This window comes from Macaca fascicularis, chromosome 3 (assembly GCF_037993035.2).
Source record: "Macaca fascicularis isolate 582-1 chromosome 3, T2T-MFA8v1.1".
Lineage (NCBI taxonomy): Eukaryota > Metazoa > Chordata > Mammalia > Primates > Cercopithecidae > Macaca > Macaca fascicularis.
The window spans coordinates 47753607-47771975 of record NC_088377.1 but is presented as its reverse complement, the minus strand read 5'-3'; the positions used below and the strand labels follow the sequence as shown (position 1 = coordinate 47771975).

The 18369-nt window shown below is 47.5% G+C and overlaps 1 protein-coding gene across 2 annotated transcripts in view; it reads left to right on the top strand.

Annotated features, from left to right (window-relative positions):
• Window positions 1-17976, top strand: part of KPNA7 (karyopherin subunit alpha 7) — a 46882-nt gene extending 28906 nt beyond the window's left edge. Inside the window, exons 7-11 of one of the 2 annotated variants that reach the window (XM_005549124.5) lie at window positions 2774-3037; window positions 6424-6657; window positions 9404-9586; window positions 12858-13004; window positions 17743-17976. In XM_005549124.5, the coding sequence (XP_005549181.3) occupies window positions 2774-3037; window positions 6424-6657; window positions 9404-9586; window positions 12858-13004; window positions 17743-17829 (915 nt within the window). In that variant the 3' untranslated portion in view covers window positions 17830-17976. The remainder of the gene's footprint in view (window positions 1-2773; window positions 3038-6423; window positions 6658-9403; window positions 9587-12857; window positions 13005-17742) is intronic. The other variant, XM_065541694.2, reaches the window with a different exon arrangement.
• Window positions 17977-18369: the final 393 nt, after the last annotated feature.

The following is an 18369-nucleotide window of genomic DNA, read 5'->3' as shown; positions in this document are numbered from 1 at the left end:
AAAAAAAAAAAAAATTACATAGCAGAGTGGATCTGAAGCAGGTGGGTCTGGGACATAGCCATCCTAGACATGAAAGGGAGACACCTAGAAGCCAGAATGCCCCTAGGTTTCAGGTTAGATTGTTCACATGATTGTCTTCCTAGAGAAAGGGGAAAAGTGCAGGGAAAAAAAAATTGGAGCTTTCGTTGCAGGCGTGAAGTTGAGGCGAGTTAGAGACACCATTGCAGTAGAGTGGGATTGATGTGTCCTGCTAGATGACATATGTGTATATGTCACCCAGCCAGGCAAGGTCAGTTGGGGCCAGGGGTCACAGACCTGACCTGGCTGGCTGCTTGTTTTATAAATAAAGTTTTATCAAGCTGGGAGTGGTGTGGCGCACGTCTGTAGTCCCAGCTACTTGGGAAGCCAAGGTGAGAGGATTGCTTGAGTTTGAGGCTGCAGTGAGCTGTGATTGTACCACTGCACTCCAGCCTGGGTGACAGTGTGAGACCCTGTCTCTTTAAAAAAAAAAAAAAAAAAAAAAAAAAAAATTTTTACTGACACGCATTTTCATTTCGTACTGTCTGGGCTACAAGGACCATGGTTGTTGCCACAGAAGCCACAGGCTACAAATGTTTGCGATCTGGCCCTTTACAGAAAAAGCTTGCCAACCCCTGACCTAGAATGTGGGGAGAGCCTGGGACCCAGTCCTGTGGGCTCTAAGATTCTAAAGTCAGGCAGAGCCTGCCAAAAAGACTGAGTAAAAACAGCTCATCTTTTGGCCATAGAAAACCAGGCTTGGTGTCACAGTTGCCAAGAGGAGCTCTTTCTTTTCTTTTTAGTTTTTTTTTTTTAGTGTGTTTTTTTTTTTTTTTTTGAGACTGAGTCTCGCTCTGTCACCAGGCTGGAGTGCAGTGGCACAATCTCGGCTCACTGCAACCACTGCCTCCTGGGTTCAAGTGATTCTCCTGCCTCAGCCTCCTGAGTAGCTGGGACTACAGGCACGTGCCACCATGCCTGGTTAAGTTTTGTATTTTTAGTAGAGACGAGGTTTTACCATCTTGGCCGGGATGGTCTTGAACTCCTGACCTCATGATCCACCCGCCTCGGCCTCCCAAAGTGCTGGGATTACAGGTGTAAGCCACTGCGCCTGGCCAAGAGCTCCCTCGAAAGGGAAGGGCTGACTACTAACCACAGCTGAGAGGGACAGGAACTTTAGGACCAAGAAGCAGCTGCTTGAACCCGGGAGGCAGAGCTTGCAGTGAGCTGAGATTGTGCCACTGCACTCCAGCCTGGTGACAGAGCGAGACTCCATCTCAAAAAAAAAAAAAAAAAAATTATATAGCAGAGATGGTGAAGCAGGTGGGTCTGGGACGTAGCCATTCTAAACATCCTAAAGTGCCTTTAGGACCAAGAAGCATCCTTAACCCCAAAGAAGGGTTAGAAACACGACTAGAATGGCCTGAAGAACAACTGGAGGCCAGGCGCTCATGTCTGGAACCCCAGCACTTTGGGAGGCCAAGGTGGGAGGATCCCTTGAGCCCAGGAATTTGAGACCAGCCTGGGCAACCTAGCAAGACTTTTCTCTACAAAAAGCATGCCTGCAGCCACAGCTACTCAGGAGGCAGAAGTAGGGGGATCACTTGGGCCTGGGAGGTTGAGGCTATAGCGAGCTATGATCATGGCACTGCGCTGCAGCCTGGGCAACACAGTGAGACCCTCTCTCAACAACCCCAACAGTTGAGAATCTGGGAGGTAGACAGTGAATACAGATGCCTCTTTGAGGGTGGACTCTGAAAGACAGAAGTAGAGTGATGGCTGAAAGGGCCAGAAAGGGAGGGGCTGACAGTCCCAGAATGTTTCCTTACTGGTGGGAGTGATTTAGGGGCAGGGATGATTCTGGGCAGAATCTCTAAAGGCAAAAAGTAAGGGCCAGGTGTGGTGACTCAGGCCTGTCATCTCAGCACTTTGGGAGGCCGAGGTAGGCAGATCACTTGAGCCCAGGAGTTGAAGTCCAGACTGGGCAACATAGCAAGACCCCTGTCTCTACTGAAACTAAAACTAATAATTATAAAAGGCTGAAAGGGATGGGATCCAGAGGCAGAGTAGGAAGACCGATCCTCAAATAGAAGATTAGAAATCTGGGGATGACATGCTGGTAGTGTTTTAGACCAGTGGGAAGACCAAGTAACTCCTGCTTGATCTTGTTGTCAATGAAAAATAGAATTAGGTCATCAAGTAGAGTGGGAAAGAACATTTTGAAAGACACGAGGAAACTTCCATCTAACGTTGAAATGTGAAATACAAAGCTCATTCTGTATCCCTAATACTCATCACTGCCTAGAACACATTTCTATTTGTAGTTCAAAAGCTCTGGTTCAGCCCGGTACAGTGGCTCAACCCTGTAATCCCAGCACGTTGGGAGGCTGAGGCCAGCAGATCTCGTGAGATCAGGAGTTTGAGACCAGCCTGGGCAACATGGTGAAACCCCATCTCTACTAAAAATACAAACATTAGCTGGGCATGCGTGGTGGCGGGTGCCTGTAATCCCAGCTACTCAGGAGGCTGAGGCAGGAGAATCACTTGAACCCGGGAGGCGGAGGTTGCAGTGAGCCAAGATTGCATCACTGTACTCCAGCCTGGGTGACAGAGCAAGGCTGTCTGAAAATAGTTAAATTGTAAAAAGCTCTGGTTCATGCTGATCCACAATATTGATTGGAAATTGCAAGAACACACTGCTGTCTACATTTTCTCTCCTTTGCACCCAATGCTGGAGGCAGTCTCCTTGTTACAGATCACATTTCTGCGGAACATCACGTGGACCTTGTCGAATCTGTGCCGAAACAAGAACCCATATCCTTGTGACTCTGCAGTGAAGCAGTTACTGCCGGCCCTCCTTCACCTCCTGCAGCACCAGGACAGTGAGATTCTCTCGGATGCCTGCTGGGCACTGTCCTACCTCACCGATGGCTGCAACAAACGCATAGGCCAAGTGGTTGACACAGGGGTCTTGCCCAGGCTGGTAGTGCTCATGACCAGTTCAGAACTCAATGTCTTGGTAAATGTAATCCTGGGCCCTGAGGATTCGAGTCCTTGAGTCATAATCACTTTAGCAGGTTTTGGAGCAAGGCTTGTCATCTGCATTTCCCTGGTCTTTGCTATTCTTTTTTTTTTTTTTGAGACAGTCTTGCTATGTCAACCAGGCTAGAATGCAGTGGCACGATCTCAGCTCATTGTAACTTCTGCCTCCAGGGTTCAAGTGATTCTCCTGTCTCAGCCTCCCAGGTAGCAGTGATTATAGGCGGCCGCCACCACACCTGGCTCATTTTGTATTTTTAGTAGAGACAGGGTTTCACCATGTAGGCCAGGCTAGTCTCGAACTCCTGACCTCAGGGGATCCTCCTGCCTCAGCCTCCCAAACTGCTGGGATTAGAGGCGCGAGCCACCATGCCTGCCCATCTTTGCTACTCTCTAGCCAAAAGCTTGAATCTATTTTGATGTCAAATCCTAGTGGGTGTTAAGTAACTGACTTTTTCTTAACTGGATAACTAGAAAAAGAAAAGTACCAAGTGAAATTACTTATAATCCCACCACCCAGTGAACTATTCACACACCGTCTCCTTCTAGCGGTCTACATGTGTAGACTTTAGCAAATTGGCTTATACTGAATGGGTGTATAAGCTCATCATAACATTTGAATTTTTTACACAAGTATAAAAGAAAATTCCACTGGGTATACTGGCTCACGCCTGTCCAACATTTAGGGAGGCTGAGGCAGGCAGTTTGCTCGAGGCCAAGAGTTTGAGACCAGCCTGGGAAACATAGTGAGACCCCATCTCCTTTTTAAAAAAAAAAAAAAAAAAAAAAAAAAAAAAGGCCAGGCATGGTGGCTCACAGCTGTAAAAATACAAAAATACAAAAATTTCTTTTTAAAAACACAAAAAAATTAGCTGAGTGTGGTGCTGCACAGCTGTAATTCCAGCTACTTGGGAGGCTGAGGCAGGAGAATTCCTTGAACCCAGGAGGTGGAGGTTGCAGTGAGCTGAGATCATGCCACTGCACTCCAGCCTGGATGACCATGAGATTCCATCTCAAAAAAAAAAAAAAAAAAAAAAATTTGGCTGAGACCTGTAGTCTCAGTTACTGGGGAGGCAGAGTTGGGAGAATTTATTGAACCCAGAAGTTTGAGGATGCAATGAGCTATGATGGCGCACTGTACTCTAGCCAGAGTGACACAGTGAGATGCTGGGGATTAAGAAACAAACAAAAAAAAACCATTATCCTCTCCCCAGTTTGTTCTCTTAGACTAGCTCAGATATAGGCAGAAAGCTAGTGAAACCATTACTAATTGCTTTTCTAGGTTATTATCTTTTGTGAGACAGAGTCTGTCTCCCAGGCTGGAGTGCAGTGGCGTAATCTTGGCTCACTGCAACCTCCACTTCCCGAGTTCAAGCGATTCTCCTGCCTCGGCCTCCTGAGTAGCTGGGATCACAGGCACCCACTACCACCATGCCCAGCTAATTTTTGTATTTTTAGTAGAGACAGGGTTTCACCAGGTTGGCCAGGCTGGTCCTGAACTTTTGACCTCAGGTGATCTGCCCACCTCAGCCTCCCAAAGTGCTGGGGTTACAGGCATGAGCCACTGTACCCTGCCGCCTTGCTATGCCACCTACATCAGATACTGCTTTGAAACGTGGGTGCATTTTATTATATTGAAGATGTCTTTACACTGCCTGCTCTTTATTTTCTTAATCTTTTGCCTAATGTTGCATATTCTGCAGCTTTAGTGATCATCTATTTAGAGATTAGCATAGGATTTCTCAGATGTCGAGTTGGTTGGGGATAGTGCTAGGGGCATGGAGAGTATGAGATAAGAAATTTTTTTTTTTTTTTTTTGAGACGAAGTCTCACTCTGTCGCCCCTGTTGCCCAGGCCAGAGTGCGGTGATGCGATCTTGGCTTCCTACAACCTCCGTCTCCTGGGTTCAAGCAATTTTCCTGCCTCAGCCTCCCAAGTAGCTGGGACTGCAGGTGTGCACCACCACGCCCAGCTAATTTTTATATTTTTAGTAGAGACGGGGTTTTACCATGTTGGCCAGGCTGGTCTCGAACTCCTGGACTCAAGTAATCCACCCGCCTCGGCCTCCCAAAGTGGAGAAGCAAATTCTCTAAGAAGTTGCTTACCCCCAGGTTTCTGGGGCCCATTTGGAGCTGCCCTGGTAAGGCCATGACTGGCCTGAAGTACCACTTCTACCTCTCACTTCAGTATCAGGTAAGTAGCCTAATAGGCTAGGAAAATTCTAGAACTGTTGCTGGGCGCTTTATTGGGGCTGCCACTACAGCGCAGAGAAATCTGAATAAAGCCATAGTCAGCTATTATAGGAGAGTTGTTTTAAGTTCAATGAGAGACCTGTCCTGGGGATCTTCTGAGTTATTGTGAAGGGTTTTCTGATCACACCATAATGGCATTGAGATCTCATGATCTCCAATTAAATATGCAACAAGCTTGACACTGGTGATAAATACTAATTCAGTCGTTGTTACATGATAAAGAGTATAGTCACTGGGCACAGTAGCTCACGCCTGTAATGCCAGCCCTTTGGGAGGCTGAGGTGGGTAGATCACTTGAGGTCAGGAGTTTGAGACAAGTCTGGGCAACATGGTGAAAACTCGTCTCTACTAAAAATACAAACATTAGCCGGGCGTGGTGGTGCACACCTGTAATCCCAGCTACTCGGGAGGCTGAGGCAGGAGAATTGCTTGAACCCAGGAGGCAGAGGTTGCAGTGACAGTGAGCCAAAATCGTACCACTGCACTCCAGCCTGGGCAACAGCAAGACCTTGCCTCAAAAAAAAAAAACAAAAAACAAAACTAGAGTCAACTTAACATTTGATGATGAAATTGAAAGCGTATGAAAAGTACAACAGTGTTTCTTGGGGATTTCTATCCCACTTGAGCCAAACAAGTGGGAAGCCAGAAAGTTCCTTTAAATTACATTTAAACATCCAAGGGCCAGGCACAGTGGCTCATGATTGTAATTCCAGCACTTTGGGAAGTCAAGGCAGGATCACTTGAGACCAGCCTGGACAACATAGCAAGACCTCTGTCTCCACAAAAAAATCTTAAAAATTAGCCGGGCATGGTGGCACATACGTATAGTCCCAGATACTTGGGAGGCTGAGGGAGGAGGATCACTTGAGCCCAAGAGTTGAAGGCTGCGGTGAGCTGCATTCCAGCCTGGATAACAGTAAGACCCTCTCCCTTAAAGTAAAAAGGCCATAGATGAATTGAATAAATAATGATCACAGATACAATTCCTGTTCGGTCTTCTAGACAACCATCAGCTATAGCATGACAGTGTTTGGGAGGGAACAGAACTTGGTGTGAGTGTTGCCTTTCCTGGGATAGACTTGAAATACTTAGACTTCTAGCCTTACTCTTCCAGACTCCTTCTCTCCGCACCGTGGGGAACATCGTCACGGGCACAGATGAGCAGACGCAGGTGGCCATCGACGCGGGCGTGCTGAACGTGCTCCCCCAGCTCCTGCAACACAACAAGCCCTCCATCCAGAAGGAGGCAGCCTGGGCCCTGAGCAACGTAGCGGCGGGGCCCTGTCACCACATCCAGCAGCTGCTTGCCTACGATGTCTTGCCTCCCTTGGTGGCCGTGCTAAAAAACGTAAGTGGCGCACACAGCAACCATGGCAAAGGACTACTTTTCAATAGCACTGGGTTGAACTCCTTCAGGAATCCAGACACAGGCGCAGAAGCAGACTGAGATCACAGCAGAGCTATGAAACCTCAGTCCTAGCTCTGCCTGAAAAAAAGGAAGGGGGCGTTCCATTCTGAAGAACTCATTAAAAGATTTGGAAGATGGAACAAGCATTGTTCAATGACAAGGTGACCCCATGGCTCAAGCATCCAGAAAGCTCAAGAGCTAGTAAATATTGGCTTATGTCTAAGTGGTGTTCAAAGAATATGCCATCTATTCTCTCCCTACCAAAAGAGGGTGGAGCTTTTATTTTTAGCAGGACAAACATATCATGCTATGGTGATATCATACACGGAAGGAAAAAGCCAAGTTAAATTGACGAAAGTGGTAATGTCAAAATTCAAATCTAAATGTAGAAATACACTAAAGCAGGCTGAGTGCAGTGGCTCACGGCTGTAATTCCAACATTTTGGGAGGCCCAGTCAGGTGGATAGATTGAGCTCAGGAGTATGAGACCAGCCTGGGCAATGTGGTGAAACTTTCTCTATGAAAAGTATATGTATACAAAAATTAGCCAGGCGTGGTGGCATATGCCTGTGGTCCCAGCTACTTCAGAGGCTAAGGTAGGAGGATCAATTGAGCCCGGGAGGTCAAGGCTACCGTGAGCTAGGATCGTACCACTGCACTGTAGCCTGTGTGACACAGTGAGACCCTGTCTCAAAACAAAAACAAAAACAAAAACAAAAACAAAAAACACGGGACAGGCACAGTAGCTTATGCCTGTAATCCCAGCACTTTGGGAGGCCAAGGCAAGTGGATCACCTGAGATCAGGAGTTCGATACCAGCCTAGCCAACATGGTGAAACCCCATCCTTACTCAAAATACAAAAAATTAGCCAGGTTGTGATAGTGGGTGCCTGTAATCCCAGCTACTTGGGAGGCTCAGACAGGAGAATCACTTGAACCTGGGGGGTGGAGGTTGCAGTGAGCCAATATCGTGCCACTGCACTCCAGCCTGGGCAGCAAGAGTAAAACTCTGTCTCAAAAACAAACAAACAAAAAAAACTTCATTATTTCTCCTGATTTGCATTCCCCTTTTGCAGCAGCGCGACTATCCTTGGCATTTTTCTTTTTGCTACCTTTAAAGGAATGAGCTATGTTTAAACCATTTATAGTCAGGAGTGGTTACCTTGGGCTGGGGGTGGGGAGGCAGATGGAGTCTCATGGCATTGAGGAGAAGCTACTGGCGGTGTTCTTGTTCTCAGGCTGGGTGGTGAGTTCCCAGGGTGCACCACGTATGACAAGCTAGGCAAGAAAGGCTAGGTGTGTTACCCAAATTATAGCATCTTCCGACCTATTCAGTACTTCCGGTCCTGCACACCCCTGTGAATCTGTACATATTCTAGTGAGAAATATCTAGTTATGAATCAAAGAGCACTTATATTTCAAGTGGTATCTTTTGAACTAGAACTTGCTTGGAGCCGTAAGTTATTTGTTTTGTTTTTACACTGAGGTCAGTTTTCCCCAGCCATAAATTGGGAATAAATCCTGCCCAGGAATAGAAGAGTAGAAGATAAATTCCTCCTGTATCTCTGGCCGAGTGCACTTTATAAATGCAAAGATTTACTGAGCAATTTTTTTTTTTTTTTTTTTTTTGGGGAGACAGAGTCTCGCTCTGTCACCCAGACTGGAGTGCAGCGGGACAATTTTGGCTCACTGCAACCTCCTCTTCCTGGGTTTGAGCGATTCTCCTTCCTCAGCCTGCTGAGTAACTGGAATTACAGGTGCATGCCTCCATGCTTGGCTAATTTTTTTTAATTTTAGTAGAGACAGGGTTTCACCATGTTGCCCATGCTGGTCTCTAACACCTGAGCTCAGGCAATCCACCTGCCTCGGCCTCCCAAAATGCTGGGATTGTAGGTGTGAGTCACCGCGCCCGACGTGAGTGATATTTTTTCTGTCACCTCTGGGCTGGCTTGGTCCCTTAGGTTGTATCTGTGTGCCCAGCCTTATAGCTTCTTGGCCAAACTTTATTAGATCAGAAAGACTAAAAATGCAGACATAGGCTACTGTCATCTAAACCCAAAGTATAACTCCTAGTCTATGTAGATTACCTGAATCGGTTAATGTCAGTTTCAATTTTTCCCCTTAGCCTGATGTGGGCAAATGAGCCTATTTGATCTTAGGGCTTCCCTCTAAGACCCCACCTGAGTCTGCCTGCCTGCTTCTTGGCTTTCCAAAGATGCCATCTTCTGATCAAGAACTAGAGGCAGGGGCTGGGCATGGCGGCTCATGCCTGTAATCGCAACACTGTGAGAGGCCGAGATGGGAGAATCACTTGAGGTCAGGAATTTGAGACCAGCCTGGCCAACATGGTGAAACCCTGTCTCTACTAAAAATACAAAAACTAGCCAGGTATGGTGGTGAGTGCCTGTAATCCCAGCTACTCGGGAGGCTGAGGCAGGAGAATCGCTTGAGCCTGGGAGGTGGAGGTTGCAGTGAGCTGAGACTGTACCACTGCACTCCAGCGTGGGTGACAGAGTGAGGGGGGGAATAAAAGAAAAAGAACTAGAGGCAGGTAGCCAAGGCATTCTATGTAAATCATACATGCAGTTCTGGCTGTCACCAGCCTCCCAAGAATGTGAACCAAGTTGGTGTCCTATATTTAGGTTCTTCAGGATCTGTAGAGAATGTAAACGTCCTTGTTCTGCAGGGAGAATTTAAAGTCCAGAAAGAGGCTGTCTGGATGGTGGCGAACTTTGCAACAGGGGCCACCATGGATCAGCTGATCCAGCTCGTCCACTCTGGGGTCCTGGAGCCACTGGTGAATCTGCTCACAGCCCCAGATGTTAAAATTGTTCTCATCATCCTCGATGTCATCTCTTGCATCCTCCAGGTGAGCCGTTCTGAACAGGTTGGTTTGTAAATAGCTGTCTCCAACTGGATATAGGCATTTAATGTGGCTCTTAAAACTCAAGTTGTACTTTGGGAGGCTGAGGCGGGTGGATCACCTGAAGTCAGGAGTTTGAGGCCAGCCTGGCCAACATGGTGAAACCCTGTCTCTACTAAAATTACAAAAATTAGCCAGAATGGTAGTGCACGCCTGTATCCTAGCTACTCTGGAGGCTGAGGTGGGAGAATCACTTGAACCCGGGAGGCAGAGGTTGCAGTGAGCCGAGATAGTGCCACTGCACTCCAGCCCAGGTGACAGAGCCAGACTCCGTCTCAAAACAAAACCCAAGTTGGATTATTTCTCTTCCCCCAATCCCTCCACCCTCCTCTGTCCGTGTGTCCTGTGGATAAACACAAAAGGAGCCATCTCGAAGGACCATGGTCTTCGTTTTCTCGAACAAATGTCTGTGTGCCAGATATTTTTTCAGATGCTCAGACTATGACAGTCCTTGCTGTAATGGGCATTAGGTATGAGTAGGGAGACGGAGGACAGACACATCAGGTAGGGAGTTACGGATAAAGTAAATCAGATAAAGGGGCAGTCACTAATAGTTCAGGGTGGGGAGTGGCTATAGCTGTCTTTTTATAGAGACAGAGACAGAGGGGCAGACAGACAGAGACACAGAGAGACAGACACATACAGAGACACACAGACAGAGACAGATACACACAGAGACAGACACACACAGACAGAGACAGACAGAGACAGAGACAGACGGAGACAGAGACAGACGGAGACAGACAGACGGAGACAGAGACGGACAGACGGAGACGGAGAGACGGAGACGGACAGGCAGAGATAGACAGGCAGAGACAGACAGGATCTCTGCTCTGTCATCTAGGTTGGAGTGCTGTGATTCTAGCTCACTGCAGCCTTGATCTCCCGGGTTCAAGCAATCCTCCCACCTCAGCCACCTGAATCGCTGGCACTATAACCAGATGCCACCACGCCTGGCCAATGTTTGTATTTTTAGTAGAGACGGGGTCTCTCTGTGTTACCCAGACTGTTCTCTAACTCCTGGGCTCAAGTCATCCTCCCACCTCAGCCTCCCAAAGTGCTAGGATTACAGGTGTGAGCCACCATGCCTGGCCAAGAGGATTGGCTTCTGAGGAGGCTCACACGATGGCTGGGAAGTCACTTGGACACGTGGACCTTCTCCATTGGGCTGCCTGAGTGTCCTCACATCACGCAGCTGGCTTCCTATGGAGTACGGGGTCTAAAAGCAAGGTGAAGGCCTCAATGTCCTTCATGACCTGACCTTGGAGGTCACATTCTGTCACTTCCACAACATCCTATTGGTTATACAGGTCACCCCCATTCAATGTGAGTGGGGAACTACATGGGGTTTGGGCACCAGGGGTCAGGGATCATCAGGGCAATCTCAGAGGCTAGCTAGATTCATTTGGTTAGGGTCCTTTTAAAAAATTAGTATTTTTTGCCTGGGCATGGTGGTTCACACCTGTAATCCCAGCACTTTGGGAGCCCGAGGTGTGCAGACCACCTGAGGTCAGGATTTCAAGACAAGCCTGGCCAGCATTGTGAAACCCCATGTCTACAAAAAAATTAGCCAGGCACAGTGGCTCACGCCTGTAATCCCAGCTACTCAGGAAGCTGAGGCATGAGAATCACTTGAACCCAGGAGGTGGAGGTTGCAGTGAGCCGAGATCAAGCCACTGCACTCCAGCTTGGGCGACAGAGCAAGAGTCTGTCTCTATAAATAAATTATAAATATAAATATAACAGGATCTCACTCTGTCACCCAGGCTAGAATGCAATGGCGTGATCTCAGCTCACTACAGCCTCAACTTCTTAGGTTCAGGTGATCCTCCCACCTCAGCCTTCCAAGTAGCTGGGATTATAGGCTTGTGCTACCACACCCATCTAATTTTTGTATTTTTAGCAGAGGTGGGGTCTTGCTATGTTGCCCACGCTGGTCTCAAACTCCTGGGCTCAGGTGATCCTCTCACCTCGGCCTCCCAAAGTGCTGGGATTACAGGAATGGGCCACCGTGTCCAGCTTAGTTAAGGTTCTTTTATAGGTGACAAAACCATCTGAAAAGCTTCAAAGTAACACTGGGGAGCTCCTTTTAGAAGCCCACTTTAAGCATCTTTTTAATGTAATTTTCTTGAAAAGAATGATCTGAGTCAAGACTAGATTTGAAACTCAACCCAGTGACATCCTAAAACTTGGATCAAACGACACAAAGAATAGATATTCGGGTGAAGTGCGTTGGCTCATGCTTGTAATCCCAGCACTTTAGGAGGCAGAGGCAGGTGGATCACCTGAGGTTAGGAGTTCGAGACCAGCCTGGCCAACATGGCGAAACCCCATCTCTACAAAAATACAAAAAAGTTAGACTGGCATGGCATGTGCCTGTAGTCCCAGCAACTTAGGAGGCTGAGGCAAGAGAATTTCTTGAACCTGGGAGGTAGAGAGTATAGTGAGCCAAGATTACTGCACTCCAGCCTGGGCTATAGAGCAAGACTCTGTCTCAAAAAAAAAAAAAAAAAAAAAAAGATATTTGGGCCAAATTCAGTGGCTCATACCTATAATCCCAGCACTTTGGGAGACCAAGGCAGGAGGATCGCTTGAGGCCAGGAGTTGGAGACTAATCTGGGTAATGCAGTGAGATCTTGTCTCTACACAAAATGTTAACAAAATTGTGATACCTTCTGAGTCTTCCCTGTGTATCTTCTTTATTAATTTTTTTTTGAGACTGAGTCTTATGCTGTCATACAGGCTGGAGTGTAATGGTGCAATCTCAGCTCACTGCAACCTCTGCCTCCTGGTTCAAGCAATTCTTGTGCCTCAGCCTCCTGAGTAGCTGGGATTACAGGCACCTGCCACCACACCCAGCTAATTTTTGTATTTTTAGTAGAGATGAGGTTTCACCGTGTTGGCCAGGCTGGTCTCAAGCTCCTGACCTCAAGTGATCCGCCTGCCTTGGCCTCCCAAAGTGCTGGGATTACAGGCATGAGCCACTGCGCCCGGCCCTGTATTTATGATATATGTCTGTATAACGTGGATACCTGAAATGGGAGGAAGATCATGTAATTTTCAACCAATTTGGGAAGAGTGAAATTGCAACTATCCATTCAGGAGTGGTAGGCTTTGGTCTGCTTCCACTGGGGGCAGCTCCCTAGAGGACTGGCAGAGGTCCCACCCTACAAGGGCTCCTGCTGGGGGTCTCATGTCCCCTTATACTTGGCCACAGGCGGCAGAGAAACTGTCTGAGAAGGAAAGCCTGTGTCTTCTGATAGAAGAACTTGGTGGGATCGATAGAATTGAGGCTTTACAACTGCATGAGAACCGTCAAATTGGCCGGGCGGCTTTGAACATCATCGAGAAGCACTTTGGTGAGGTAAGTGACTTACGAGTGCGAAGGAGTGTCCAGGGGTCCTGGTGGGGCAGCTCTGCAGCGGGTGACCCTGCCGGGGCCTGGGCTGTTGCGTGTGGCAGGTGACTGGGCAGGTGGGCTTCTCTCCCGCCACATCCTCTGAAGTTAATGTGTCTCCTCTACCCGTGCTGTATCAGGTCATCTTTGAGTAGTGGCTTCTTGGTGCCTGGAAGCTGTTCGAATTCCTTAGGAGCTTATCCCGCTGCCTCTGGCTTAAAACTTCACTTTACTGGTCTCCTTTTTGGGAGAGGTATGGCAGGGGAGAGGATTTGATGCTAAAGTGACTTTTTATTTATTTATTTATTTATTTATTTATTTATTTATTTATTTATTTATTGAGATGGTTTCACTCTGTTGCCCAGGCGGGAGGGCAGAGGCGCCATCTCGGCTCACTGCAACTTCTGCCTCCCAGATTCAGTTGATTCTTGAGCCTCCGTGACCTGAGTGGCTGGGATTAGAGAGATGTACCACCACGCCCAGCTAATCTTTAGTAGAGACAGGGTTTCCCTATGTTAGTCAGGCTGGTCTCAAACTCCTGGCTTCAAGTGATCCACCCGCCTCGGTGTAATCCCAAAGTGCTGGGATCACAGGCATGAGCCACCACGCCCGGCTCGTCTCCACAACAGTTTTTATCTTCTCAAACTGAAACTCCCTACCCGTTAACTACAAAGTCCCCAACACACCTTTCCCCCAGCCCTTTCAGTAACCATCATTTTGCTTTCTGTCTCTATGAATTTGACTATTCTAGGGACCTCATGAGTGGAATTGGTACAGCATTTGTCCTTTCGTGACTGATGTATTTCCACTTGGCATACGGTCTTCAAGGTTCATCCGTGTTGTAGCATGTCAGGATTGCTTTCTTTTTTAAGGCTGAATAATACTCCATTGAATATATATGCCGCATTGTATTTATTCATTTCCCTGTCAATGGACATGTGAGTTTCTTCTACTATTTGGCTATGGTGAAGACGCTGCTATGAACGTGGGTGTGTAAGCCTGTTAGAGTCCCTGCTTCCAATTTTTTTTTTTTTTTTTTAAAAAGACAGGGCCCTGCTCTGTCACCCAGGCTGGAAGGCAGTGGCAGCAATGATTGCTCACTGTAGCCTTGACTTCCCTAAACTCAAGCAGTCCTCCTACCTAAGCCTCCCAAGGAGCTGGGACTACAGGCATGCACCACCATGACAGCAGTTAACTTTTGTATTTTTTTTAATAGAGATGGGGTTTCTTCATGTTGTCCAGGTTGGTCTAAAACTCCTGAGCTCAAGCAAGCCACCTGTCTTGACCTCCCAAAGTGCCGGGATTACAGGTGTGTGCCACCACGCCTGGCCCAGTTCTTTGGAGTATATATACCCAGAGTGGAATTGCTAGATTATATGGTAATTCCATTTTGAAGTTTTGAAGAACTACCATGCTCTTTTCCATAGTAGATGTACCATTTCACATCCCTACCAACAATGCATGAGGATTCCAATTTCTCCACACCCTTGCCAACGCTTGTTATTTTCTGGGTGTTTTGGTAATAGCTATCCTCATGGGTATAAAGTGGAATCTCATTGTGGTTTGATTTGCACTTATATCAGAAATTTTTCATATGAGGAAGGCAACCTCACATTTATTTCATGACCAGATCAACATGGGGCTAGGAGTTTACAGAGTGACACTTCTCTTAAGTGTCAAAGGTAACTTATCAGCAAAATAAAGGACCATACAGTCAATATGACCAGGTAGATGGTGTGGTTAGCTGAGGCAGTTAATCTTTTTTTTTTTTTTTTTTTTTTTTTTTGAGACGGAGTCTCACGCTGTTGCCCAGGCTGGAGTGCAGTGGCGCGATCTCGGCTCACTGCAAGCTCCGCCTCCTGGGTTCACGCCATTCTCCTGCCTCAGCCTCCTGAGTAGCTAGGACTACAGGCGCCCGCCACCGTGCCCGGCTACTTTTTTGTATTTTTAGTAGAGACGGGGTTTCACTGTGGTCTCGATCTCCTGACCTTGTGATCCGCCCGCCTCGGCCTCCCAAAGTGCTGGGATTACAGGCTTGAGCCACCGCGCCCGGCCGGCAGTTAATCTTGATTTGGGACCAAGAAGATGCTCTCTGCTGGGAGCAGTGGCTCACGTCTGTAATCCCAGCACTTTGGGAGGCCGAGGCAGGCCTCCCTCGAGGTTAGGGGTTCGAGACCAGCCTGGCCAACATGGCGAAACCCCGTATCTACTAAAAATACAAAATTAGCTGGGTGTGGTGGTTTGTGCCTGTAATCCCAGCTACTCAGGAGGCTGAGGCAGGAGAATCACTTGAACCCCAGAACAGAGATTGCAGTGAGCCAGGATGGTGCCACTGTATTCCGGCCTGGGCAACAGAGCAAAACTCCATCTCCGAGGAGAAGGAAAAAAAAAAGCTCTCAAGCCAGGTGTGGTAGCTCAGGCCTGTAATTGCAGCACTTTGGGAGGCTAAGGCGGGTGGATTGCTCGAGCCCAGGAGCTCTGAGACCAGCCTGGGCAAAATAGCAAGACCCCATATCTACAAGAAATACAAAAATTAGCCAGGCGTAATGGCATGTGCCTGTAATCCCAGTTACTCGGGAGGCTGCAGTGGGAGGATTGCTTGAGCTGAGATTGTGCCACTGCACTCCAACCTGAGCAACAGCGTGAGACTTTTTTTTTTTTTTTTTTTTTGAGGCGGAGTCTTGCTCTGTCACCCAGGCTGGAGTGCGGTGGCGCAATGTCAGCTCACTGCAAGCTCCACCTCCCGGGTTCATGCCATTCTCCTGCCTCAGCCTCCCAAGTAGCTGGGACCACAGGCACCCACCGCCACCATGCCAGGCTAATTTTTTGTATTTTTGGTAGAGATGAAGTTTCACTATGTTAGCCAGGATAGTCTCGATCTCCTGACCTCGTGATCTGCCCGCCTTGGCTTCCCAAAGTGCTGGGATTACAGGCGTGAGCCACTGTGCCTGGCCGAGACTGTCTTAAAAAATAAAAAAAAAGTTCTCAAAGGAGACCAGACCCAGAATGGTGATAATGGTGATAAGCATTTTCCAGGTTAATGGTTCCTATGAAAACCTCATAAATAAGCTCAGCTGGGTGCAGTGGCTCACACCTGTAATCCCAGCACTTTGGGAGGCCGAGGTAGGTGGATCACCCGAGATTAGGAGTTCGAGACCAGCCTGGCCAACATGGCGAAACCCCGTGTCTACTAAAAATACAAAAATTAGCTGGGTGTGGTGACAGGCGCCCATAATCCCAGCTACTCAGGAGGCTGAGGCAGGAGAATCACTTGAACCTGGAAAGCAGAAGTTGCAGTGAGCTGCGATCATGCCACTGCACTCCAGCCTGGGCGACAGAGCGAAATGCCATCCCAAATAAAAAGAGACTCATCTGTTAAAGGGGGTTTGATCCCTGGGGCTTATCCAAGAATTCCGGGGTAAAGATTTCTGGACTAGAAGTAGTAGCTATACCCATCATTTGCTTACTCATTGTCAGGACGGTGTTCTATGTCTATCAAAACTGCATTTAAAAACAACCTACTCACAAAAGGACAAATATTACGTGATTCCACTTAGATGTGGTACCTAGAGTCATCAAATTCATAGAAACAAAGTAGAATGGTGTTTGCCAGGTGCTGGATGAAGGAGGGAATGAGGAGTGATTTAATCAGTGATCCCAACCTTTTTGACAGCAGGGACCAGTTTTGTTTGTTTGTTTGTTTGTTTTGAGATGGAGTCTCGCTCAGTCACCCAGGCTGGAGTACAGTGGCATGATCTTGGCTCACTACAAGCTCCGCCTCCCAGGTTCACGCCATTCTCCTGCCTCAGCCTCCCGAGTAGCTGGGACCACAGGCACCCGCCGCCACCACACCAGGCTAATTTTTTGTATTTTCAGTACAGACAGGGTTTCACCATGTTGGCCAGGATGATCTCGATCTCCTGACCTCGTGATCTACCCACCTTGGCCTCCCAAAGTGCTGGGATTACAGGCGTGAGCCACCGCACCTGGCAGGGACCAGTTTTTATAAAAGACAAATTTTCCACAGATGGGGAGTTAGGGGATAGTTTCGGGATGATTCAAGAGCATTACATTTATTGTGTACTTTATATTATTATTACATGGTAATGTATAATGAAATAATTATACAGCTCATCATCATGCAGAAGCAGTGGGAGCCCTGAGCTTTTTTCCTGCAGCTAGACAGTCCCATCTGGGGGTGACAGGAGACAGTGACAGATCATCAGGCACTAGATTCTCATAAGGAGTGTGTAACCTGGTTCCCTGGCAGGTGCAGTTCACAACAGGGTTTGTGCTGCTATGAGAATCTAATGCTGCCATTGATTTGACAGGAGGCAGAGCTCAGGTGGTAATGTGAGTGATGGGGAGTGGCTGTAAATACAGACGAAGCTTCACTTGCTGCTCTGCTGCTCACCTTCTGCTGTGTGGCCCAGTTCCTAATAGGCCATGGACCGGGGACAGGGCGGTGGTTGGGGACTCCTGATGTAATAGGTACAAAGCTTCAGTTGTGCAAGATGAAAAAGTTCCAGAGGTGGGTGGTGGTGATGATTGCACAACAGTGTAAATGTACTTAATTGCTACTGAGCTACCTGCTTAAACATGGTGAAAGAGGGTCGATTTGGTTACAAGGTGCATTTTGCCAAATGTGCAGTGATAATGTGCTGAGAATCCTGGAGGTTATAACAGTGTCTGTTCTCTCCTGAAGGAAGAAGATGAGAGCCTAACTTTACTGAGCCAAGTCCTAGACCAAGATTATGAATTTATAGATTATGAATGCTTAGCAAAAAAATAGCCAAGCTCCATAACTCCTAAGCCAACAACCCAGTGCTAAAGGATAACTTCTTTAAGAAGCTGCAGTCCACTATCTTAGTGTAACCCAAGTATAACCCCAATGTGAAGCTTTTAAAACTTGACATTAATAAAATGTTTAACACTTTCACCTTTCTCTATCTGAACTTCAGATAAACCCCTTGCTTCTTAAAACCATGTGGAATTCATCTCCTAAGAATGTTTGTTTGTTTAGGCCGAGCATGGTGGCTCACACCTGTAATCCCAGCACTTTGGGAGGCCAAGGCGGCTAGATCACCTGAGGTCAGGAGTTCGAGACCAGCCTGGCCAATATGGTGAAACTCTCTCTGCTAAAAATACAAAAAATTAGCCAGGTGTGGTGACGCATGCCTGTAATCCCAGCTATTTGGGAGGCTGAGGCAGGAGAATTGCTTGAACCCAGGAGGGCGGAGGTTGCAGTGAACTGAGATCGAGCCATTGTACTCCAGCCTGGGCAACAAGAGTGAAACTCTATCTCAAAAAAATAAAAAATAAAGAACATTTG